At 49.5% G+C, this 25,182-nt stretch overlaps 7 protein-coding genes and 2 pseudogenes across 13 annotated transcripts in view; 7 read left to right on the top strand and 2 right to left on the bottom strand.

The window, feature by feature from the left end:
* Positions 1–6,269, top strand: part of LOC127669887 (perforin-1-like) — a 159,786-nt pseudogene extending 153,517 nt beyond the window's left edge.
* Positions 1–6,695, top strand: part of LOC127669882 (perforin-1) — a 205,019-nt gene extending 198,324 nt beyond the window's left edge. Inside the window, exon 5 of the transcript XR_007974430.1 lies at positions 6,542–6,695. The gene's annotated coding sequence lies outside the window, so the exon portion shown is untranslated. The remainder of the gene's footprint in view (positions 1–6,541) is intronic.
* LOC127669883 (perforin-1-like) overlaps positions 1–6,695 on the top strand; it is a 205,019-nt gene extending 198,324 nt beyond the window's left edge. For all 4 annotated transcript variants that reach the window (XM_052164107.1, XM_052164106.1, XM_052164105.1 and 1 more), the window contains one exon: positions 6,431–6,695. The gene's annotated coding sequence lies outside the window, so the exon portion shown is untranslated. The remainder of the gene's footprint in view (positions 1–6,430) is intronic.
* Positions 1–6,695, top strand: part of LOC127669884 (perforin-1-like) — an 86,482-nt gene extending 79,787 nt beyond the window's left edge. Inside the window, exon 4 of the mRNA XM_052164109.1 lies at positions 6,431–6,695. The gene's annotated coding sequence lies outside the window, so the exon portion shown is untranslated. The remainder of the gene's footprint in view (positions 1–6,430) is intronic.
* The window catches only part of LOC127669889 (perforin-1-like), a 172,655-nt gene that overhangs the window by 44,499 nt on the left and 102,974 nt on the right, over positions 1–25,182 (top strand). The gene's annotated exons all lie outside the window — the stretch shown is intronic.
* LOC127669885 (perforin-1-like) overlaps positions 1–25,182 on the top strand; it is a 174,950-nt gene that overhangs the window by 79,787 nt on the left and 69,981 nt on the right. The gene's annotated exons all lie outside the window — the stretch shown is intronic.
* Positions 1–25,182, top strand: part of LOC127669891 (perforin-1-like) — a 131,738-nt pseudogene that overhangs the window by 79,793 nt on the left and 26,763 nt on the right.
* Positions 1–25,182, bottom strand: part of LOC127669893 (paladin-like) — a 148,112-nt gene that overhangs the window by 107,109 nt on the left and 15,821 nt on the right. The window lies entirely within an intron of this gene.
* LOC127670149 (paladin-like) overlaps positions 19,515–25,182 on the bottom strand; it is a 22,631-nt gene continuing 16,963 nt past the window's right edge. The window contains exons 12-13 of the mRNA XM_052164464.1: positions 21,656–21,811; positions 19,515–19,667 (exon numbers count right to left, since the gene is read on the bottom strand). Coding sequence (XP_052020424.1) covers positions 19,515–19,667; positions 21,656–21,811 — 309 coding nt within the window. The remainder of the gene's footprint in view (positions 19,668–21,655; positions 21,812–25,182) is intronic.

The raw sequence follows: 25,182 nt of genomic DNA, 5'->3' as shown, positions 1-25,182 counted from the left end.
CAGATAGGGCTCATAAACGATAGAAATGTGCCAAGTATGGAGCACACTTATGACTCTACCATCGGGGAACATGGTAAACCTCCGTCTCAGAAGATGCCAGGAAGGTTAGGGGAGGGAAGGAAAGGGACAGATGGGAAAAAAAGAAAGAAGCCAAGTAAATAGACTCCATGACAATACAAAGAAGGCCAGAAGGGGACGACTAATGTCCGTTGGTCAAAGTCATGAGTGTGACAGTGATAACCAAGATGCTTGACAGGAATTCTCTGTGGCTTGTTTATCTCCCAGCATCACACATTACCTGAATTCTGCCTCCAAATCACCGCTTTGGGTAGAACATGGAAGACTGCAGCTAGGTGTGAGGGAGACCTCTGCTCACCCCGCTACCTCACGTAAGACCCTGCAGTCAGAGGAGAAAAAATGAAAGACCTCCGAGAGCCTTGGAAGGAGCCAGTTCTCCATCTGTGGGTCATGTCAATTGGGGGACGGGGAAACCTACTTCCGATGGTCTTAGAAACAGCACAATAGGGAAATTACAGTCAGGAAGTCATGAAATAAAATTTATGGTTGGGGGTTTCCAGGACCATTGGAAGTGTGTGTTTTCCCATGGCCAAGATCCACAGGTAGAGAAACCCTTAGACAGAGAGGAGATAGAAGGAGATTCCAAACCAGGCCCTCGAAGCAAGGAAGGGCCTTCTAATGGATCGTTGCCAGGTAGCAGGCAACAGGTAGGTAGGTGCCCATCCTGCCATAGCGTGCAGTACTTGGCAGGGACTGTCAAGACAGAAAGCCTGGGCAGTGGAAGGGCTTGCAAGGGCGCGCTTAAAGGTCCTCCACACTAGAGCCAAGGGCATCGATACAGGACAGCCTTCATCCATTCTAGAGATTCCATTCCTCCTTGCAGGAGGCTCAGAGTAGCCCTCACATCTCTAAGGGAGAGAAGGATGTCACCACTGGAATTAGAGATGGAGAGAAATTAAGAATCAGCTAGGAGCCATGCCTGCTGCCACAGGCTTGAGATCCTAGCTCCTCCACGTGTTCAAGGCTAGCTTAGGCAACACAGTGACTACACAGCTATCCTGAGCTATCCTGAGCAATGATACATTGTCTCTAACTTAATTGATTAATTAATTAATTAATGAGAAGTAGGGTGTGGCTCGTTGGTGGAACACTTGCCTACAGTGCATCAGGCTCTGGGTCTATTCCCAGAATGGGGGAGGGGAATAAGGTTAGAAAAGTGTCCTTCACTGGATAAAAAACACACATCTCCAGAGCCAAAACCTATTACAGATGCTCTGTCCAGGGTCACAGCCTTCACTCTTGATTCCTGCTGGGTCTGAGATGATAAAATCTCAGCACGGGTTCCTCCTGCCTGTGCCACTCTGGGCCATATGTTTAAATCCCTCTGGGTTTCTCTGTACAGTGGACAAAGCCAGTGCAGCTCTGTCATTGCAATAGCTAAAGAGAAGTTGACTCTGTCTCCTGATGCTCCCCAGTGGTGAGGGAGAGGTCAGCATCCTTCATCCCTGTTCCCACAGCTCCCCAGAGTTTATGACTACTGTGCCTGCAGCATCATGGCCACGTACCTGTTCCTCCTGGGCCTTTTCCTGCTGCTGCCACGCCCTGTCCCTGCTCCCTGCTACACTGCCACTCGGTCAGAATGCAAGCAGAAGCGCAAGTTCGTGCCAGGTGCATGGTTGGCTGGGGAAGGCATGGATGTGACCACCCTCCGCCGCTCTGGCTCCTTCCCAGTGAACACATGGAAGTTCCTGAGGCCAGACCGCACCTGCACCCTCTGTAAAAACTCCCTAATGAGAGAAGCTATACAGCGCCTACCCATGGCAATCGCCCACTGGAGGCCTGACAGTTCATACTGCAGGCGTAACATTGCCACAGTCAAGGTCAGCTCCACGGAGGGCGTGGCCCGGGAGGCAGCTGCTAATATCAAGAACGACTGGCGTGTGGGTCTGGAGGTGAACCCGAAGCCGGAAGCAAAGGTGCACGTGTCCATGGCCGGCTCCCACTCCCAGGTAGCCAATTTTGCAGCCGAGAAGACCCATCAGGACCAGTACAACTTTTATACTGACACAGTGGAGTGTCGCATGTACAGGTAAGATCTGAGGCAGATGTGAGAGGAACAGGAAGAATGGTGGGACACTCTAAGGGGTCTAGGAGCTCTGGAATAGCAGAGTAGAGTTTACCTACTATTTCACAGGAGGACACCGAATCCTGATCACTGTAGAATCAGTAGTTCTCATGCTCCCTACTGCTGTGATCCTAATACAGCTCCTAATGTGATGACTCCAGACACAAAATGATTTCGTTGCTACTTTTGAACTGTACTTTTGCTACTATTATGAACCATAACAACCTAATACCCAGCCTGTCTGATATGCGGCCCCTGTAGATTAATTTCTGATGATGTCCTGACCAAAAGGCAGCTAAGGAGAGAGGGCTTATTTTAGTCACCTTTCTGGGTTACCATCTATCATGGCTTGTTCTGTCGCAGCTGATCACATCATACCAACAGTCAAGCGCAGGGAGAAATAACCGAGTTCTTGCCGAGGGCTCAGTCAGCCTTCTCTAGCGTTATACAGTCCAGGGCCCAAAACAGGAAATGGTGCTACCCACTTTCAGCCTGAGTCTTCCCACATCAATTAAGGCAATCAAGACAATCCTCTACAGGCAAGACCACAGGCTGATCTGATCTAGACAGTCCCTAAGAAACTCTCCCCAAGTGATTTTAGGTTGTATCAAGATGACAATGAAAACCTACAGTGGCACTGTTGTTTAGATGCCAGACCCGATAGCCCTAACTATCTGTCTATCATCTAATTCTCTATCATCTATCTATCTACCATCATTATCTATCACCTATCAATCATCTATCTTTGTAGCAACATATCTATCTATGTAACTGTGTGTGTGTCTATTTAACTGCATTATGTATCATCTATGTATGTATGTATGTATGTATGTATGTATTTATCTACTGTGTATATAAGTATCTATGTATCTATCGATCATCTATATATGTATGTATGTATCTGTCTGTTTCTCTGTCTATCACCTATATATCATCTATCTGTCTGTCTATCATATATACATATACATACACATACACACACACACACACACACACACACATATATATATATATATATGTATATATATATATATATATATATATATATATATATATATATATATATATATATAATGTATCTATGACAGGCTTCCTCTATGCATGAGCACCTACATCCAGAGAAAAGGTGGATGAAAGCAGGATTGTTCCTAACCCCTATCTTGATGACATGTAAACACAGGCAGTGAGTACCTAAGCCCTCTCTCCCAGGCATTGCAGACCAACCGTGGAGTCTTACTGGGTAAGGACAGGAGGCCTGGCCGTGTCCTTCTTCCTCACTGCGTGGATACACAGTGACACCATGGAACCTGCACTAGTTTCTCAGGCTTAAAAAAAAAAAAGATTTCATTTTGGAAGTTTCTCTGTATCTCTGCCTGTCTTGGAACTCACTCAGTAGATCAGGCTGGCCTTGAACTCAGAGAGATCTGCCTCCCTCTTCCTCTGAGTGCTGGCATTAAAGACTTGCATAACCACCACCTGGCATTTAAAAAATATTTCTTTACTTTTTTGTGTATTTTTTAGTGTGCGAATGTGTATCTGTGTGTTGCAGCAAGTGTGAGGAGATCAGAGGACAACCTGTGGGCATCATTTCTTCTGCTTCTACTAAGTGGGTTCTGGGGATTGAACTTGGGTTGGCAGGGTTAGCAGCAAGCTTTAACTGTACTCCCTACTACACATTCACATACTTTCCACTTTTTAGATAGCATATCTTAATTCTAAATTTTAACCGTAGGTTTCAGTAAATATAAATATTTTTTATTATTTTTTATATTCTTTGTTTACATTCCAAATGATTTCCCTTTTCCTGGATCCCCCCACCCCACAAGTCCCATAAACCCTCATCCCTCTGCCCATTCCCCAATCAATCCCCTCCCACTTCTCTGTCCTGGTAATCCTCTACATTGCTGCATCAAGCCTTTCCAGGACCAGGGCCCTCTCCTTCCTTCTTCTTGGGAATCATTTGATATGTTAATAGCAGCTTGGGTATTCAGAGCTTCTGGGCTAATATCCACTTATCAGTGACTGCATTTCATGTGTGTTCTTTTGTGATTGGGTTACCTCACTTAGGATGATATTTTCCAGTTCCAACCATTTGCCTAAGATTTCATGAATTCATTGTTTTTAATTGCTGAGTAGTATTCCACTGTGTAAATATACTACATTTTCTGTATCCATTCCTCCATTGAGGTACATTTAGGATTTTTCCAGCTTCTGGCTATTATAAACAAGGCTGCTATGAACATAACAACCCTGAGATTTCACCTCCCACCAGTCAGAATGGCTAAGATTAAAAACTCAGGAGACAGCAGGTGTTGGCAAGGATGTGAAGAAAGAGGACCGCTCCTCCACTGCTGGTGGGATTGCAAGCTGGTACAACCACTTTGGAAATCAGTCTGGCGGTTCCTCAGAAAACTGGAATGACACTTCCAGAGGACCCTGCTATACCACTCCTGGGCCACCATACCCAGAACATTCCCTGGCATGCACAAGAACACATGTACATATTTTAATCACAATCGTTTTTATCCTAACTCTTCCTATCCCATTTGTTTTTCCCCCAGCTAGCCCCAGTGTACTTACATGTCTGTGTGTATAGATGGGGAGAGGGGTCTTGAAGGTGCTATTGAATCAGGGAAATGCCACCCACACAGGTCCTCTAATGCTCTGCCCTCTCCACAGCGTTCGCCTGGCACAAAACCCTCCACTGCACTCTGACTTCAGAAGGGCACTCAGAGCCCTTCCCCCACCTTTAACAGCTCCACGGAGCATGCGTATCGCAGGCTCATCTCCTCCTACGGCACCCACTTTATTTCAGCTATGGACCTAGGTGGCCGCATCTCAGCCCTCACGGCCCTGCGTACCTGTCAGCTGACCCTGGACGGGCTCACAGCTGATGAGGTAGCAGACTGCCTGAAGGTGGAGGCCCAGGTCAGCATCGGTGGCCAAGCCAGCGCCTCAAGCGAATACAAGGCCTGTGAGGAGAAGAAGAAACAGCACAAAATCACCACCTCTTTCCACCAGACCTACCGCGAACGTCACGTCGAAGTGCTCGGTGGCCCCCTTGACTCCACGCATGATCTGCTCTTTGGGAACCAAGCTACACCAGAGCAGTTCTCAACCTGGGTAGCCTCACTGCCCAGAAGCCCTGGACTGGTGGACTACAGCCTGGAGCCCCTGCACACATTACTGGAAGACCTGGACCCGAAGCGGGAGGCGCTGAGACAGGCAATCAGCCATTATGTGATGAGCAGGGCCCGCTGGCAGAACTGTAGCCGGCCCTGTGGGCCAGGCCAGCATAAGAGTAGTCGTGATTCATGCCAGTGTGTGTGCCAGGATTCGAAGGTCACCAACCAGGACTGCTGTCCACGCCAGAGGGGCTTGGCCCACCTGAATGTAAGCAATTTTGAGGCAGAGGGTCTGTGGGGAGACTACATCACTGCTACTGATGCCTACCTAAAGATCTTCTTTGGTGGCCAGGAGTACAGGACCGAAGTCGTGTGGAACAATAACAATCCCAGGTGGCCTAAAGTGAGGGACTTTGGGAATGTGCTCCTGTCTACGGGGGGACCCCTCAGGGTGCAGGTCTGGGATGCTGACAATGGCTGGGATGATGACCTTCTTGGTTCATGTGACCAGAAACCCCGGTCTGGTTCCCATAATGTGACCTGTAACCTGAACCACGGCAGACTAGAATTCCACTACCAGGTCCAGTGTTTGCCCCATCTCACTGGAGAGACCTGCCTGGAGTATGCCCCCCACGGGCTTCTGGGAGATCCTCCAGGAAACCGCAGTGGGGCCGTGTGGTAAAAATACTAATAACATGCCTGAGAGCTGGGCGTAGTAGCACACGCCTTTAATCCCAGCATTGGGGAGGCAGAGACAGGTGGATCTCTATGAGTTCGAGCCCAGCCTGGTCTACATAGTGAGACCCTGTCTCAAGAAAGCAAGCAACAAAACTGGGATGCTCAACTGACTTCTCCCGGGGATCCACAGTGGCTCTAATATGCAGTAAAGTGACCGGAGCCTGTCACTAGAGTGGCTGAATTTGTACCATAGAGCTCTGCTGACTCTCCCTTCCACACTGCCTCAGTCCCCAGTGTCCCCAAGCTTGGCAACTACTGCTGCTCAGCGTAAACCTTGGCCAGAAGCCCAGCCCAAGGCCAGATGCTGTCCCCACCCAGCTTCAAATCCCTCCCTCCTTGGCATAGCATGATCATCTGTCAGACAATTCCTGTGTCACCATTCCTATGTGCCTTTTGTCCCTCGTTCTGCTCCTGATGAATAAAGGTCTGTGTCAGCAAGCACATGACGTGACAGCGGACTATAAATATGATGTGACAGTAAGTATGCTGGTGGCCTGGTGGCAGAGAAGAGGGGACAAACGATGCCCTGAGATAGGCGTCTGTGTTCAACAACCAGTTTTATAAAATGGACAGTCAGATACTGGAAGTGAACTGCTTTCTCTAATTCTGCTGGTTATGCGCGACCCCCACCCCTCATCCTCTGAGTCAAGAAACAGTAGCATAAATGTGGCAATAAATCATGATAGGCATTCAGTGTCTGGCTGAAAGACCATGTGGAATGTTAGGGAGTGCGGTGAACTGGCAGGGCCATCCTGAAGTCACTGCAGCTCTATGTGGGAAATTTGAGGCCAGGACACAGGGTCTTCTCACTTCATTTATTTACATTTATCTATTTGTGTGTGTATAAGTATGTATGTGTATATATGTCGGTATGCATGTGTGTATACATGTGTGTATATGTATCTGTGTATGCATGTACGTATATGTATGTGTGTATGTGTTTGTGCATGTGTATATGTATGTGTGTACGTATGTATGTTTATATGTGTATGAATGTGTATATGTGTAGATGCATGTATGTATGTTTATATGTATATACATGTGTATATGCACGTGTGTATGTGTGTATGTATGTATGTGTATTTGCATTTGTGTATAGGTATGTTTGTATGTGTATATGTACGTACGTATGTATATGTATGTATGCGTATGTATGCAAATGTGTATAGGTATGTGTGTCTGTATATGTGTATGTATATGTATGTATGTGCTCCCATTTATATATTTGTATGTGTGTATATATATGTATGTGCTCCCATTTGTATATTTGTATGTGTGTATATGTATATGTATGTGTGTATATATGTATATGTATGAATGTGCATGTATGAGTGCATGCACATGCATGTGCATACGTATGTCATAGCACAAACATGGAAGTCAGAGGACAACATGCTGAAGTCAGTTGTCTCCACCCATCATGTGGATTCCAATTATCAACCACAGGGATGTAACTGCAGTCATGAGACTTGACAGCAGCACCTAAACCCACCTGAGGGAGTCAGAAGAGCATGGAATCCTCTGGAACGGGGGCTGCAGAGGGTTGTGAGCCAGCATGTAGATGCTGGGAACCGAGCCTGGGTCTTCCTGGAGAGCAGCAAGTGCTCCTAACCACTGAGCCATCTCTCCTGCCCCTTCTTCTCATGACTTAAAGGACCTGGAGCCCCAACCTGGCTTCCATTTTACTTCACAGAAATAAAATCCTAAGCAGACACAGTATCAGACAGACAGACAGACAGACAAAGAGGGGAGAGTAGTGTGTGTGTGTATGTGTGTGTGTGTGTGTGTGTGTGTGTGTGTGTGAGGTTGTGTGTATATATGTGTGCATGTGTGTTTCAGGTTGTGTGTATATATGTGTGCAAGTGTGTTTGTATGTGTTTGTGTGCATGTGTATGTATGTACATGTATGTATGCATGTGTATGTGTGTGCATGTGTGTCTATGTGTTCATGTGTACATATGTGCATGCATGTGTGCATATGTGTGTGTGTATGTGTGTGTGTGTGTGTGTGTGTGTGAGAGAGAGAGAGAGAGAGAGAGAGAGAGAGAGAGAGAGAGTGAATGTCTGTGTCTGTGTGTGTGTGCGCGCATGTGCAGGCTATAGCCAGCTCAGGGCTGCCCATCTGGAAGACTCAGCTTCCTAGAGAATCCATCTGCATGGGCTGATAAGCTCTCCTCTACTTCACGACTTGAGGAAGCAGTGGCTCTAACAAGGTGGTCTGGGAGCCGCTCAGTTCAGCCTGCTCAGCCAGCAGTGCTCCCCAGCATCTGATAGCCCAGAGCGAGTCCACAGTGCAGACACTTGGGGCAGCAGCAGAGCCAGGGCAGACATGGCCGAGCAGGGCTGGTTTCAGTCAGAGGGGCTCAGAGGAACCACACAAACCCTGATGGGTTTGGAAGTTCCAGCAAAATAACCTGTGAGGTATGGGTAAGACCCAGAGAGCCAAACCCCAATCTCTGATGTTGGCAGCAACTGTAAGTCCCCAGCAAGCAGGAGGCTCAGAAGGGTCTCGAAGCCCGTGGAAACCGCTGTGCTTACACGTTTCCTGTCTCAGCCACACACACACAAGAGCACAGGAGACCTTGCTTGACAGATCAACACATGACACTACCTGTGGCCCCGGGGGAAAATAGAGGTGGTTGTGAGCCAAACCCCATCGAGAAAACAGATCTGCGGGACGGGAGTGACACAGGACTCAACCAGCAGGCCCTTTACCGTGCCTCAGTTTCTCTCAAATGACTTTCTGTGTTCTCCTTCCTCAGGACTGCTTGAAGGGGGTCACCAGCCTCTGTAAGGTGAAAGAAGGCATCCTGGGAGAGGTTGGGAGAAGTCATTAACCATGGAAGACCAAAGGTCATCCTGTGGCCCCTCCTGCTTTCACATATAGACGAACTGCCCCATGGGGGGGGGGCAGAGGACCATTGTTAGAATAGAGTTGTTTTTAATATTTTTTTTCCTCCCTGTTTTGTTGTTGTGAGCCACCACGTGAATGTTGGGAACTGGATTTAGAACCTCCTCAAAAGCAGTTAAGTCCTTTTAACCAATGAGCCTTCTTCTCCCCAGCCTCCTATTTATCTGTATTTTGAGACAGGTCTCCTGTAGTCCAGTCTGGCCTCAAACTTAATATGTAGCCAATGATGACCAAGAACTCTGACCCCATGCCTTTGGGATTCCAGGCAGGCTCCACCACACCCAGTTCTGTGCAGCCATCAGTGGTGACCTGCAGGACCATAGTTTCCCCCACTTGCTCCACCCCCTCTCTCTTCCCCACCCCTGGGGGCTTTCCTTGGAGGCACCTCCCACTGGCCTGCCTGCTCTCAAAGGCCTCTTATTGGACCTGCCTCAGGGTAACCAGCTACAGCACACACTGTCCACATCCCACATCCTTGCTGTACATAAACCCCTTCCTTCAGGCTGGGAAGGTATATAGGTTAATAGAGTGCATACCTGGAAATCCGGAAGCCCTAATACCTTGTAAGGAAGCCCAGAGCTGGGAAGGGAAAGGCAGGAGGATCCCTGAGTCTCACTGGCCAGCCATTTCAATCCAATCAGTGAGCGTCAGGGCAGTAAGCTACCCAGACCCAGCCTGTGGTCTGACACCTAGGCTCTATCAACTCTCTTAGACGCCCTGAAACCACATAAATCTGCTCCTCCAACCCCAGGTGTCCCCAGCTGTGACATGAAGGGGTCAGAGCAGAGATTTCTATACAGCCTTGGAGCTCAGAGGGGCTCAACTGTGGTTCCAGAATTGATCCACCCTGAGAGTGTGCAGTGTCACCCCATCAATCTGCAGGGCAGGTGTCACGAGGTACCGCCATCCCTGAGCCTGGAAGACATCTGAATCCTTCTGCATCTCTCCTCCCACAGGCTGGTCCTCAACTCCAGCTAGCCCAGACCGGAACAGCTGCTGTTCTGCAGGCTATAACCAGGTTTTGTTGTTCACTGTGGGGCCTTGATGGCCCAGCTGGACTCACTGTTAATCTCCCCAGCATCTGGTTCTTGGTTTGGTCTTAAAAGAGCAGTGATGTCAGCTTTCTGAGTCTGACGGGACCTTGGTCTTTTCTCTGGGACCCCCAGCCTACCTGTGATGATGAAATAAGGCTGACTCCAAGGACAGCCTCACCTCACTGCCCTCACTGCCCTCACTGCCCTCACTGCCCTCACTGCCCTCACTGCCCTCACTGCCCTCCCTGCCCTCCCTGCCTTCCCTGCCTTCATTGCCCTCACTGCCCTCACTGCCCTCACTGCCCTCACTGCCTTCACTGCCCTCACTGCCCTCAAGATTCAGCCCCACCCACTGAGCTCCAGGAAGTTTTCTCAGTGTCCTGCGAAGGGCAGTGGGCAGTAACAGAGCAAGCGAGGACATCCTCGCCGCCCATGCGCAGCCCTCCCCAGGGTGGGTTCTAGGACACCATATGAATTCATTTTGCAAAATGGTTTTCCAAGTGGGAGAATGGGAAGAGAGCCCTCGCTGCCTTCCCCACCCCTCCCTGCCCATTCCCCGCCCATTCCCCCCGCCCCTTCCCTTCCAAGTGGCCTCTCATATGGACTCTAAAGCTTTAGGGCTTTAGGCCTGGAGTAGGTTTTAACTTCTCTGACCTTTCTCCCCAAGTGATGGTGGCACAGGGCTTTGATGGAGGCAGGGGCAGGCAGATTTCTGAGTTTGAGGCCAGACTGGTCTGCAGAGTGAGTTCCAGGACAGCCAGGGCTACACAGAGAAACCCTGTCTCAGAAAAAAAACAAAAACAAAAAACCAAACCAAAACAAAACTTCTCTGGCCTTCTCAATAGCCTAGTAAGGTAGATACGGGTCTCCCCATCCAAGAAATGGGTTACCCATAAAGCCACGGCGTTCCCCCTCAATTTTACAGACACCATAAGACCCCAGAAGTATACCTGCCGTTCTTATGCACGGCATCCCTGGGGCTCTCCTTCATAGACTCCACACACTCCTAGTGCTGGTGGCCTCAGAGTGCAAGCCAAGAAAACTCACTTCAGAGCTGGAAGCTTCAAAATAAAAGCTTGGCCCGGCGGTGGTGGTACACGCCTTTAATCCTAGCACTTGGGAGGCAGGGGCAGGGAGATTTCTGAGTTGGAGGCTAGCCTGGTCTACAGAGTTCCAGGACAGCTGGGGATACACAGAGAAACCCTGTCTTGAAAAACCAATATAAATAAACAAACAAACAAACAAACAAATAAATAAATAAATGAAAGCTTTATTTCCTGTGCACACAGGAAAGTGGCCAGCTCAGGATCTGAACTGTGTCACCTGGCCACAGGGTCCTGGAGTCCACGTTTGCAGCCAAGTCCCCTCCCGGACTCTGGACTGGACTTTTAGAATGTTAAGGGAACAAAGGATTGGGGAAGCGGCATATAGTGGATTAATTCACTACAGGTAATACATTTGTGACTTGCATGCCTTAGTTTAGATAACAGGACAACAGCATCTTCCCTTTGCATCTTTTTCTAGTCAACAGACAGACATGAAACACCTGAAGAAGCAGGGTTGGACTCAGGAAACTGTCTCCTATCAGTGCTGTCCATGGCTGTAGCAGACTCACCAAAAGACATACTCTCCAGGAGCACTGCGCCCCAGCCACCCTGCCACTCCCATCTCCTAAGCACATGACAAAGCACATAGAAGGTAATACTTCTGGTCCATGTACCATCTTGTGGCATCCAATGAGTACACAATACTTCACAGCCATCACCGACAAGCAGACCCCAAAACTTTCATCGTCCTCAATACAATGCTGTGTCCAGGATACTAAAATTCTTCATGGTGGGGGGTGGAGGGCAGTGCAAGCCATATCTACCCCCTCTTCTAAGGGACCAATGAGGCACAGAGGCACGATTTCTCCAAGGTTCACTCTGGGGAACTGAGTTTATGGCATAGATGAGGGGTTTACTCACTGTCGTGGTTTGTATGCTCTTGGCCCAGGGAGTGGCACTATTAGAAGGCATGGCCTTGTTGGAGTGGGTGTGGCCTTGTTTGAGTAGGTGTGGCCTTGTTGGAGTATGTGTGGGCTTGTTGGAGTAGGTGTGGCCCTGTTGGAGTAGGTGTATCACTGTGGATGTGGGCTTTAAGACCCTTCTCCTAGCTGCCTGGAAGTCAGTATTCTGCGAGCAGCCTTCAGATGAAGATGGAGAACTCTCAGCTCCTCCAGCACCATGCCTGCCTGGATGCTGCCATGCTCCCACCTTGATGGTAGTGAACCAAACCACTGAACCTGTAAGCCAGCCCCAATTAAATCTTATCTGTATAAGACATGCCTTGGTGACTGGACAGTGGTGTCACATACCTTTAATTCCAGCACTTGGGAGGGAAAGCCAGGAAGATTTCTAAGTTCGAGGCCAGCCTGGTCTACAGAGTGAGTTCCAGGACAGCAAGGGGCTACACAGAGAAACCTTGTCTCGAAACACTTCTCCCCTGCCCTCCAAAAAAAAAAAAAAAAAAAAAAAAAAAAAAAAAAAAAAAAAAAAGACTTGCCTTGATCATGGTGTCTGTTCACAGCAGGAAAACCCTAACCAAGACACTTACAGAGGGGAAGAGGGGGAGAGGTCTCTCCTAACCTAAGAGGGCTCACCTGAAAAGCCTTACCCAACAAAGATGCCCAGCTTCTCCATAGCTACTTAGTAGGAGTTCACCTCCCTGCTTTTCCAACCTAGATCTCCTCCCTCCCCAACCCATGTGCAATTAAGGCAGAGCTGCTCACAAAGGGTGGTACGGAGCTGCAGGATACATCGAACTGGGAACTGGAGAGAGGGCTCAGCAGTTAAGAGCACTGACTGCTTTTCCAGAAGTCCTGAGTTCAATTCCCAGCAACCACATAGTGGCTCACAGCCATCTGTAATGGGATCTGATGCCCTCTACTGGTGTATCGAAAGACAGCAACAATGTCCTCATATACATAAAATAAATAAATAAACAAAAAAGACCAACTGGGATAATCATTTTGTAAGGGGGCACTGCTGAACTTCCCAAGATGGCGGTGGCTTAACTCGGGGAACAGTCACTCACAAGAGCCCACAATAGTGTAACCCCAGCTCTAGAAACTTCTGTCCCATCCTCTGACATTCTGTCCTTCGCTGGGTACTGGGTGTGCTTGAAGAATTCCAAACTCTCATGTTCTGTGTCTGGCCTCTGTCACTGCCCAGCTGTGTTGGATGAACACGGCATTCCGTGTGTGCCTGAGTAATGCTATGAACATCGGTGCTAAAGCGAGGAAGCGCCCTGCTTTTAGATTCCAGCCTCTGAGAGGGATTGCGGCTCATGTGGGAGTTCTGTCTGAGCTTTGGAAAAACCGCTAGACAGCTTCCCTTGGCCACAATCCCACCTGAGGGGTGCAGACTTGCCACAGGTGCATGGGGACGCCAACTCCCTCCCCCACCTATCCCTTACACTCGCCCCACAATAGCAAAGCCAGGTCTCTACCGAGGATTCTGTCTGAGAGGCCACCTCCTGTGCCACTGAGCCCTCAGTTCTGGTGAGAACCCCATGGAAGGTTAGAGGGCGGCTCACTCCAGTTCACACAGACCTGCCAGAGGCCCCTCCTCAACAGTCAGCCCCTCCCTCCATCCAAGAACTCCCTAGATTCACAGTGACTGCAAAGAGGGTCCTCTCCACCCATGACAGCAGAAGGCAGCCCCTGAGTGGCCCTAGGACAGGTGTCTGGCCTGAGTTCCCCTCCCCCACCACAAGCATAGCAAACCAGGCAGAGCAGAAAGGCCTGGATTGCACTGTAACTGGCAGAGTAAACACACATCTGTTTATAATCTTAAAAACACAACAAAAACAAGATCTGTGGAACCAGTTGAGAGGGCCAATTGGTTGGTAGGAAATTACACAACTTTCTGTTTTTAAAATGGCTTTGCATGTGGAGGTCATAGAAGAACATGCAGGGACTGTTTCTCCTGACCCTTATAGGGTCCCAGGGATCAAACTTGGGACATTGGGATTTGTGGCAAGAGCTTTTATCTGCTGAGCCATCTTGACGGCCCTACATGACATTCGTAAAAAATCAAAATGAGAGACTGACTCGATGGCTGAGCAGTTAAGAACACTGGCTGTTCTTCCAAAGAACCTGGGTTCAATTCCCAGCACCCACAGAGCAGCTCCAAACTGTCTATAATTCCATTTTTTGGGAGATATGTTACCCTCACACGAACATACATGCAGGCAGAATGTACCTAACACAGAAATAAATTATTGAAGAAAACAACAACAAAAGAAAACAAAACCTCATGTCTTTAATCTCAGCACTTGGGAGGCAGAGGCAGGTGGATCTCTAAGGCCAGCCTTGTTTACAGAGAGAGTTCCAGGACGACCAGGGCTACACAGAGAAAGCCTGTCTCGGAAAAACAAAACAAAAAAGAAAGAAAAGAAATAAACCAAAATGCTTCCAATTAATGCCATGCTGACCATGCTTATTTATTAAACAAACATGGGCTTTGTCCCCTGAGGCAAGCAGAGGACACGCCTCTTCCGTGTGCTTTACAGGTCCGCGGCCCTGCTGGGGACACGGGACGTTACACTTTGTCACCTTCAGCCGTGTATCTGAACATTCTAGAAAGGTTTTGTTTGAAAGGCTCCAGTGATTCCTTTCTTACCTCATGAGTCAACTATTTTCTTCTTTTTTTTAAGATTTATTTACTTATTTTATGTATATGAGTACAACAGATGGTTGTGAGCCATCCTGTGGTTGCTGGGAATTGGATTTAGGATCTCTGCTCATTCCGGTTAACCATGTTTGCTCATTCCTGCTTGCTCAGGCCTAAAGATTTATTTATTATTATATCTAAGTACACTGTAGCTGTCTTCAGACACACCAGAAGAGGGCATCAGATCCCATTACCAATGGTTGTGAGCCACCATGTGGTTGCTGGGATTTGAACTCGGAACCTTTGGAAGAGCAGTCAGTGCTCTTGACCACTGAGCCATCTCTCCAGCCTCAAGAGATCTATTTTTAAAAGTGACATTCACTGCCTGCCCTTACTGAACTAACAAAACTGAACAAGATTCCATCTAGCATACACTGATAATTCCAGCCCTCTGTTAACTGAGACAGTAACATTCTCTTTGCAAGATTGTCATGAATTCAGAGTCAGACTAGGCTGTATGTATGATAAGACCTAGGCCAGGCTGGGCCCTACCTCGAAAGAAGAGAAAGAATTGGAGGAAGCAGGTAGTCCTTGCACTCACAGACAAGCACTGGGAAACCCGGTGATATTAAACAACCACGGTCATCTTTTCAAAGGGAAAGATGTATAATCCACTTTCTGCCCAGAAGGCTGGGAATGGATGTGGGTAATAGCTGGCTGATTTCTGTGCTGGCTGGCCAGGCCACAACCCAGACTCTGTTTATCCTGTCAGCCTATGACACTGCCCTCCCTGAGTCCTTCACCATGAGCACTGTTTACCTTGAGCAAGAAAGGAAGAAGAATAAAAAATATGCCTTAGTTGGGGTTTTACTGCTGTGAACAGACCATGACCAAAGGCAACACTCATAAGGACAACATTTAATTGGGGCTGGCTTACAGGGTCAGAGGTTCAGTGCATTATCATGAAGGCAGGAACATGGCAGCATCTAGGCAGGCATGGGCAGGAGGAGCTGAGAGTTCTCCATCTTCATCTGAAGGCTGCTAGTGGAAGAGTCACCTCCAGGCAGCTAGGGTGTGGGTCTTAAAGCCACAGTGACCAAACCTACTCCAACATGGCTGGCTTGCTGCACCCACATAATTCAAGTCAAGCTCCTGATTCATCAAGAGACCTCCTCCATAAGAACAGGTACACGTGGGCTGGAGAGATGGCTCAGCGGGTAAGAGCACTGACTGCTCTTCCAGAGATCCTGAGTTCAATTCTCAGCAACCACATGGTGCCTCACAACCATCTACTATGGGATCTGATGCCTTCTTCTGGTGTGTCTGAAGACAGCTACAGTGTACTCACATATATAAATTTAAATTAAATTAAAAAAAAGAACAGGTGCACATACAGACACACTCACACCTCGTACACATCTGCCTAAGTTAGGGTTTCTATTTCTGTGATAAAACATCATGATCAAAACAATTGGGGAGGAAAGGGATTATAAATAATCATGGTAAGATTGCTTTCCAGTTCCTCGTCTGGAGAAGTCAGGACAGGAACTTGAGGCAGAAACCTGGAGGTAAGAGCTGAAGGTCCTGCTCACTGACTTGCTCCCAGGTTTCCTCAGTGTGTGTTCTTACAGAGCCCAGGACCACCAGCCCAGCGTGAGATCACCCACAGTAAGCTGGGCCCTCCCACCCTGATCATCACTCAGGAAGATGTGCCACAGGCTTGCCCTCAGGACGGCCCACTGGGGAAATGTCCTTGCTTGAGCTTCCCTCTTCCAAAGTGACTCTAGCTTGTGGCATAAAGCTGGCCAGCACAAGATACCCACATGCAGAAAGAATTTTAGGACTAGCCTTATGATAAAGTAGAGCTGGCTTCTCTAAGAGACTCACCGGAAGTGAGACATGCTCAACTGTTCCGGCTCTATAATGGAGGGTCCCAACTCACTGTCCCAACAGGAGTCATATGGACCGGTCTGATGGCTCAGGATATGCCTCCAAAGATGCTGAGTCTCCACCCTGCTCCCCCTTTCTCTCACATTTGTTTCAAGATGTATGTGTGTGTGTGTGTGTGTGTGTGCATGTGTGAACTGATAATTAAATGGAAAATTGGTCAGTATCACTGGCCACTAGGGAGCTTCAAAGTCAAACCAGCTGATGGTGGGTGTCCACCATGGGCAGGGGAGCTGACTGTTGACGCTCCCTCATGAAAGGTGGGAAGACGAGCTGGACTTTCCCCTGAGGTTCCGGCTGCTCCTCACACCGACTTGAAGGCCGTTCTGCCATAACTGCATGTGTTCTTGGGGCTTGGGGTGAGGGTGGTGAAGCAGTATACAGGCCCAGGAAGACAAGTCAGGTGGGGGCATATACATATACATATACATATACATATGCATATACATATACATATACATATACATAGTGTGTATATTTATATAAGTATGTGTGTATATATACATATATGTATTCACATATATATATATGTGTGTGGGTGTTTGTGTGTGTGTATGTGTGTGTGTTTACATATATCTTTAAATAGGATGTGGTCTGTCATGGTGACCGGAGCAGTGGAAGCCCATTGAGTTGAAGGTGAGAATGGACAGGAAGTGAGGCTGGACACTAAGTGAGGCCTGCTCCCAGCAGGACCCATCCTCCGGTGGCCGGTGCACATCTGCAATCTTCAAACACACAGTGCCACCCACAGGGGACAAAGTGTCAAATACTCAGGCCAATGGGGGATGTCTGATATCCAAACCAAAATGGTATAAATGCAAAGGGGATGGCAACAGGACTTGGGGGCACTGAGCGGGGCTCACGGTGTCTACAGAGGAAGAGTGGCTGAGGCCTGTCCTCCTCAAGAGGCCCTAAGTCCACTCTGAGTGTCTTTCCTTCTCAAAAGCTGTAATAACATCTCCAGCTCTGCTCCATCACAAGGCTGGACCTGGGATATTCTCTCCATCCCTCTCTCTTTCTCTCTCTCTCTCTCTCTCTCTCTCTCTCTCTCTCTCTCTCTCTCTCTGTGTGTGTGTCTGTGTATGTGTGTCTCTGTGAGTGTGTATGTGTGTATGTGTGTCTCTGTGAGTGTGTGTGTCTGTGTGTGCCTCTGTGAGTGTGTGTGTCTGTGTTTGTGTGTGGATATGTTGTGCTGGTTAGTGTTATGTCAACTTGACAGAGGGAGTCATTTGGGAAGAGGGGGCCTTAAGTGAGGAAATACACACACACACACAGAGAGAGAGAGACAGACACACTAGATTAGCCTGAGGGCTAGCCTCTGGTACATTCTCTTGATGGACAGTTGATGGTGGATCACCACAACCACCTTAGACATCCAGTATGAGATGGTGGGCTGTGACTGATGACAAGGACGGGGACGTGACATCTAGGACACCCGCAGTCTCTCAGCATCAGTGGTGCTGGTAACAAGGCCATTTCATTCACATGCATCCACCTAGACTCTGGGGGACACACTTATCCGTATGGCTTCCATGACTGCCTCAGACTAAAGACCAACCAACAAAGTGGCGTGTTACACGTTTGTACTGTTTTTAATGCTCAAAAGCTCTGTACAAAAACAAAAAACAAAAACAGAAAACCATAAAGGATTCCTCACAACACCCCTGTGAGGTAGGTAGGCAAGTATTATTCTCCAATTTTACAAACAGGGAAACTGAGGCAGAGGGGTACAGTGACCTGCCACTGGTCCCAGCATATCTCCAAGTCAGTGTCAACCACGAAACTGTGAAGGGTCTCTCTGGCCTCCGACTCCTTGGGTAGACTTTTTCTGAACAGAGCTGACTTGCACAAAACAGACACCAGCAACCTGAGAAGCCATGGACAGACATACAGCAGCTTGCAAAATAATTCAGCTAAGAGGGTCTCCACTTCCCCAGGCTGGAAACAACTTTGACATCTTCAAATAGCACAGCTAACAGCTGACATCCTCCATGAAGGACGGGCACCCAGAGATTCATCGCTCTCCTTCAAGAAGTTAAGAAGGTAGCCAGGCTCCCGGACTCAGGAGTTCAACCACTAGTTGTGGCAAACTTCAGTCCCAGCTGAGACTCACCAAGCACAGCCCTCTCTGCCCCTCTTCCCACTGTGTGAACAAAGTTCGTCCCTCAGTGTCATCTCAGTGTGACCCAGCGAAAGCAGCCCAAGGATCCTGGCAGGGGTCGGCCTGGATTCTAAGGCCTGACAAGCCACCAGGTCCTGTGTCCACAGAGTCTCTCCCAAGAGTCACCCCGATCCTGTTAACAGGCTTCCAACCCACCAAGAGGCTCTTCACCATCTCCATGGCCTCTGTGAGTTCTTTCCCCACACTGGGAGGGCCTCCCTGATGTTTCCAACTCCCTGGGCTCATCTGACAGCTTAGGGGAGGAACTGGGGAAAGACGGTAGGAGAGAAGGGGAGTCATCCCCTCAGTCTTCCAGGCCTGTGACACTCGAGGGCCAGAAGGAGCTGGGCAGAGCTGCCTCAACACAGACCTGCCCGGCTCGCCATCCTCCTCAGGTAGCTGCTTGGGCTGAAAGGCAGAGGCAGAGGCAGGAGCAAGCCAGTCAGAGGAAGGAAGTGAAAATGCAAACATGGCCAGCCTGCTGCCCGCCCAGGCAGTCTGATGACCAATGGTGAAGAGGGGACAGAGGTGGTGACTGACTGCTAAGGGAGTGAGCTCCCTGAAGGTTGTTTGCCAGCTGGTCTGTGAGATACACACACTGGGCCTTACGAGAAGACATTACGCACCCCAAGGGTTGACAGAAAATGGCAGTGCCATCTATATATCCTACCAAAAAAAAACACCCTCTTCCCGAAAGCTCTCAGCCCCTCAAGTCTCACCAGGAAGCTGGCAAGTGTCCATCAGAAGCAATGAGACCCTCAGGTCCCCCCCCCCAGCCTGCCTAGTAAGGGCAAGGGGGCCTACAGGAAGTCCCCAAGGTCGCAGGGCTCCGGGTCTCGACTTTGCTCCTGCCAGCGGTAGTGGAGCCGTGACAGGGGCTGGTTGTCCATGTTCTCCAGCTCGGGGAAGCCCAGCTGGTTGAGGATCTCGTAGATGCCAGCTCTGGTTGCCACCTGGACAGGGCAGAGATGGGGCAGAGCGTCAGAGGTGGAGGTGTCATCGGGCCTACTGTCCCCAAGACACCCTCCCCGCTTGCTGAGCTCAGAGGCATTTTGGGGAGTCTGTGCCAGCTTGGCAGCTTCCACAAACCTGCATGTCCATCTACAACCACCATGGTCCACGGTCCCTACAGGCCTCGCTCCTGGATCTGCATGGAGCATGCTGTGCAGATATATGAGGCACTGGGCATGCCTGGGAGACCTCGGCGGCACTGGCCTGGCCAATCCAGCAAACCACATTTGGGCAGGGAGGCTCCGGAGGCAGTATGGATGCCAGAGCTGACAGCCCTTCCCTTTGGATGGGAAGTCACCCAAGTCGTCTGGCTTTCTGTGACATGGAGCTGGGAGCCCAGTAGCCTGGACCTTGGCCCCATGTCCCAACCATCCCCAACACCTTATTGGGAACAATTCCACCTGGTCAATGAGATGATATTGTCCTTACTGTCCCAGGCATGCTCACCCCACCTATGTCTGTCCCAGGAAACGGACTAAGGACCCCTGAGTTAGAGTAACACTCCTGCCTAAGCGAGCACCTCTGCCCTTGATCTCCATCCACAACTAGTCCTAGAAGAGGAGAGAACAAATGTGCCCTCAGGTCCATAATCTAAGAACTCAAGCAGAAATTGTCCTTGTCCCCAGGCTGGGTATGTAGCTGTTAGTAGTGTGCTTGCCTGGCAAACATATTGGCCTTGGAGTTGAACCCCAGTAAACATATGAACCAACTGGGCATGGCATTAAGTCCCAGGAATGCCTATAATCCCAGGAAGGTAGAAGCAGGAAGATCAGAAGCCATCCTCTGCGACATAGTGAGTTTGAGGCCAGCCTGGGGTACATGAGATCTTCCCACCTACATTCCATCCCTGGGCTCAAAGAGGAAGCCAAGGCTGGACCTGCTCATCAGGGGGGTCTCAATAGAGCCCTAGTCAGATCTTCTGACTGAGCGCTGACTCTCAAGCACGAAGATTCACTTCACGTGCTTCCCCACACGGACACCCAAGACCAGCACCAAGGTGCAGCCTCGGCCGCCTGCTTCCCCGCCTCGCTGGCCCTGCTCCCTGCAGTTCTGAACACACCTCCATCCAGTCCTGAGCCCCTGACCCTGTCCTCTACCCACTGCGGCTGAGTCCTCTCGCTCCATCCCCCCACCCACTCACATCCTGGTAGCTAAATGTGGACCTGAAACCATATTACAACAGTCGATGGACCGTGAGGTTAGCAGGCCAGCCTCCTGGCTGAGGGGTAATTACAGGCTACTTTCCTGGGAGGAACCGACCTCTCTCTTGACCAGCAGATGCCAGGTTCTATTGGAAGATCAAGCAAAGAAGGATCACAGAAGTCCCAAGAAAGGAGGAGGAATAAACAGTTTCCAGGACAATTGTTAAGTCCCCGAACCTCTGCACAGACCTCTCTTGCCAGCTCTGGCCTAGGCACTACACACATGTCACAGAGTTGTCACTGCTTTCCCACATGACAATAACCCCTCTGATACTATTCTACTGCTTAGAAGGCTTCCCGCCTCATCCATATCCAAAGTCATAGTTGGAAGGACATAGGATCAGGACAAACAACCTTGTCCTTGGACTTCATAGGAAACACATGGGAGTTGAATAGAATAACGGACCAAAGGGTCCAGGTGATAGGCACTGCTGGCCATGAGAAACACAGAGCAAGCTCTGAGAAGATGCCCGTTTCACCCACAGTCTCCCTTCCCCATCATTCATGTACTCAGCTGCCATACTTATCAGGTGTCTACCTACTGAGACACTAGGCAAGGGACACAATAGCTGAGTGGGAGCTAATCCCCTAGGAAAGTAGGGGATTCCATATGGGAGCCCGTCACCTGGGACTTAAAGAGCATACTCAGGCACCAGGGGAAAGATACAGCTGGCCTTACGAGCTCACCACCCCCAGGCCTGTTAGTCTGTCTCAGAAGCTTTTCTCACCTCCTGCATCCAGGTGCTGAAAGGCCTCTGCCAGGAGCTGGCCTTCTCCAGGCGAAGGTAGGCGTTAAAGAGGATCAGGTAGATGTAGCGCTCCAGGTATTGCAGGTTCCGCAGGTGCAACCTCTGAGCCTCCTGTGTCTCTTTGGTGGCCTTTGCCTGAAGGACAAGGAGGATGGTGTCATCAAGGAGAACCATTCTTTAGCACAGACATGCTCACTCACAGCCTGAGCACCCAAGCAGAGTGATTTCATTGGCAGGGCCTGGAGTGTTGCCTAGCCCGGACACAGAGGAGACCCATGGGGCCCACCAGTTCCTAGGAATGTGGGGGTCTCAAATCCACTTCCTACTGAGAAGAAAGGCCTCTACTTCCTCTCTGAAGACCATGCTGCTCCAAAGCCAGGCTGTCTGCTAGGAGCATCTGAGGCATGGAGGGTGAGATGCTCATCTCACGGTCCCCTAGGAAGGACCCTGATGCCAATTCCTGACAACACAGTCCCCAGTCTCCCAGGACTGTATCCTCTCTCCCAGTAGCCCTAGCATTCCGGCAGAGTAAGATGGGGTTTTGATCATGGCCCAGCAGGGACCAATGGCATAGAGCTCTCGATTGAGGAGACCGCCTTACAACCTGCTCCTCAGCCCAGCCCATTTCTGACTGAAAAGGGTGAAAGCCCATCCTGGTAACTGACCCCACCTGCCCTCAATCTGACTCCCTTGCCGGTTTCTCCACAGTCCTGGATCTGGGGTGGCAGGAATGGACACTCAGACCTTAGAGATCCACCCGAGTTTGGGGACAGATAAGAGAGAGGACAAGGCCTGGGTGGAGTGGGGACGTCTGACTTTAGAAAGCTCTCCCAGGCATCTTCTCTGGAAATGCTACCATCTCAGGTCACATGACAGAAAACAGGAGGTGGCGGAGCTGATAAACGGGGATCTCCCTAGGGAAGACGGGAGTCCGGCTAGGCAGTGAGAGTGTGCACACACTCGGGGCAGCAACAAGGACAGTGACAAATGTAGGAGGGAGCTGTGCCCTGCTGTCCTGGGAGGAAGGAGAATGCCCCAGTGCCCCCTTAAAATGCAAGTGCCCGGGCTCAACCGCGATCAGTCAGTGAGGGTCTCAGAGGGTTGGGGAGTGGGCGGGTGAGGACCCGGGACTCCTCAGAGCCAAAACTGGGCACATGGGACGCAGCATTGGAAGTCATTGAAGGACTGGTAGTGTGGGCAGCCTCTTGGAAGAGGAACACATGGAGGGAGACCCGTGTGCAAGAGAAAGGGGGACTTTAAGGGGAAATGCTTGCAAGGTTCTCCTGGGCAGAGAAACATGCCAGGGGAACTCAAATGCGAACCCCAGAGGGAGGTCACCCAGACCTGAACTATCCTACCTCACCACCCTCAGGCCTCCACACAGACCCACCACACCTCTCTAATCCAGAAACAGTGTGACATGGGGTGGGGGTGGGGGAGTCCCTCGAGTGATGGCACTATCTGTGGAAGGGCACAGTGAGCCCCCAGGGACCAGAGAGAGCTGTTCTTCCCACAGCTGGGCTGCAGATGGAAGCCCTTCCAGGAACACACATGGCGCTGGCCTACATACTCAGAAAACTCCAGGGCCGCCCCACCCCAGACATGACATGGCCCAGTGCCCTAAAACTCACAGTTGGAGAGAATCTACACAGCACCAATTCAGTTTTTGAGGCAACACAATGTGTCTTGGTCAGGGTTTCTATTCCTGCACAAACATCATGACCAAGAAGCAAGTTGGGGAGGAAAGGGTTTATTCTGCTTACACTTCCACACAGCTGTTCATTACCAAAGAAGTCAGGACTGGAACTAAAGCAGGTCAGGAAGCAGGAGCTGATGCAGAGGCCATGGAGGGATGTTTCTTACTGGCTTGCTTCCCCTGGCTTGCTCAGCCTGCTCTCTTATAGAACCCAAGAGCACCAGTCCAAAGGTGGTACCACCCACAAGGGGCCCTCCCCACCTGATCACTAATTGAGAAAATGCCCCACAACTGGATCTCATGGAGGTACTTCCCCAACTGAAACTCCTTTCTCTGTGATAACTCACACCTGTGTCAAGTTGACACACGAAACTAGTCAGTACAATTGACCCCTTGTCAACTTGACACACAAACACATCACTATTAAGCCTCAACCCTTACTTTCTTATTCATCCCCAAGATCTAAATTACTTTAAAAGTCCCACAGTCTTTACATATTAAAAGTTCAATCACTTTAAAATGTCCAATATCTTTAAAATTCAACGTCTTTTAAAAGTTCAAACTCTTTTAACTGTGGGCTACACTAAAATACTTTCTTCCTTCAAGAGGGAAACATATCAGGGCACAGTCACAACCAAAAGCAAACTCAAACTCCCAAATGTCCAATGTCTGGATCCAACTCACAATCTTCTGGGCTCCTCCAACGACTTGGGTCACTTCTTCAGTCCTGCCCTTTGTAGCACACAGCTTGTCTTCTAGGCTCCAGCTGCCTGTACTCCACTGCTGCTGCTGTTCTTGGTGGTCATCACATGGTACTTGCATGGTACCATCCAAACGCTGCTATCTTCCACTATAATTAGGCTTCACCAATAGCCTCTCATAGGCTCTCATCAGGGTGACAAGCCTCTGCTCCTATGCATGACCCCTTCAAGTCCCAGGGCCATCAATTGCAACTGGAGGCTGCACCTTCACCAATGGCCTTCCGTGGCCCTCTCACTGTGCCAAGAGCCTCAGCTGCTCTTCATGACCCCTTCATGCCTTCAAAACCAGTACCATCTGGGTGACTCTTACACAGTACCAAGTCCAGCCACAGCACAAAATACAACTGTGGCTATCTCTGGAACACACTCTCTGTGCTCTCAGAAAACACTTCCAAGAAGATTTCATCTCAGTGATGCTGGTCTCTTCTTAATCACCGCTAAATTTCTTAGCTCCAGCTAACCAGCATCAATAGTCCCAGTAACACAAAGGTTTGCTTTAGTGGTTCTGGTATCTTGTTACTTACAGCTGATTCTTCAGCCCCAGCTAACCAAACCACAGAATCTTCACAATCAACACATGGCCACTTTAAGAGTCTTTAATCTTCCCTCTGAAATTTCACAAGCCAGGCCTACATCTTCTGCTCTGTTCGTAACATTGTCTTCCAAGCTCCTACAGAACTTTCCACAGCTTTTCTAGCTCAAAGTTCCAAAGTCCTTCCACAATCCTCCCCAAAACATGGTCAGGTTGTCACAAGGATACCCCACTCCTGGTACCAATTGGTCTTAGTCAGGGTTTCTATTCCTGCACAAACATCATGACCAAGAAGCAAGATGGGGAGGAAAGGGTTTATTCTGCTTACACTTCCACACAGCTGTTTATCACCAAAGAAGTCAGGACTGGAACTAAAGCAGGTCAGGAAGCAGGAGCTGATGCAGAGGCCATGAAGGGATGTTTCTTACTGGCTTGCTTCCCCCCTGGATTGCTCAGCCTGCTCTCTTATAGGACCCAAGAGCACCAGCCCAAAGGTGTACCACCCACAAGGGGCCCT

Source organism: Apodemus sylvaticus, chromosome 19 (genome assembly GCF_947179515.1).
Source record: "Apodemus sylvaticus chromosome 19, mApoSyl1.1, whole genome shotgun sequence".
NCBI classification, from domain to species: Eukaryota; Metazoa; Chordata; class Mammalia; order Rodentia; family Muridae; genus Apodemus; species Apodemus sylvaticus.
This window is presented reverse-complemented; position numbering and strand designations above follow the sequence as displayed.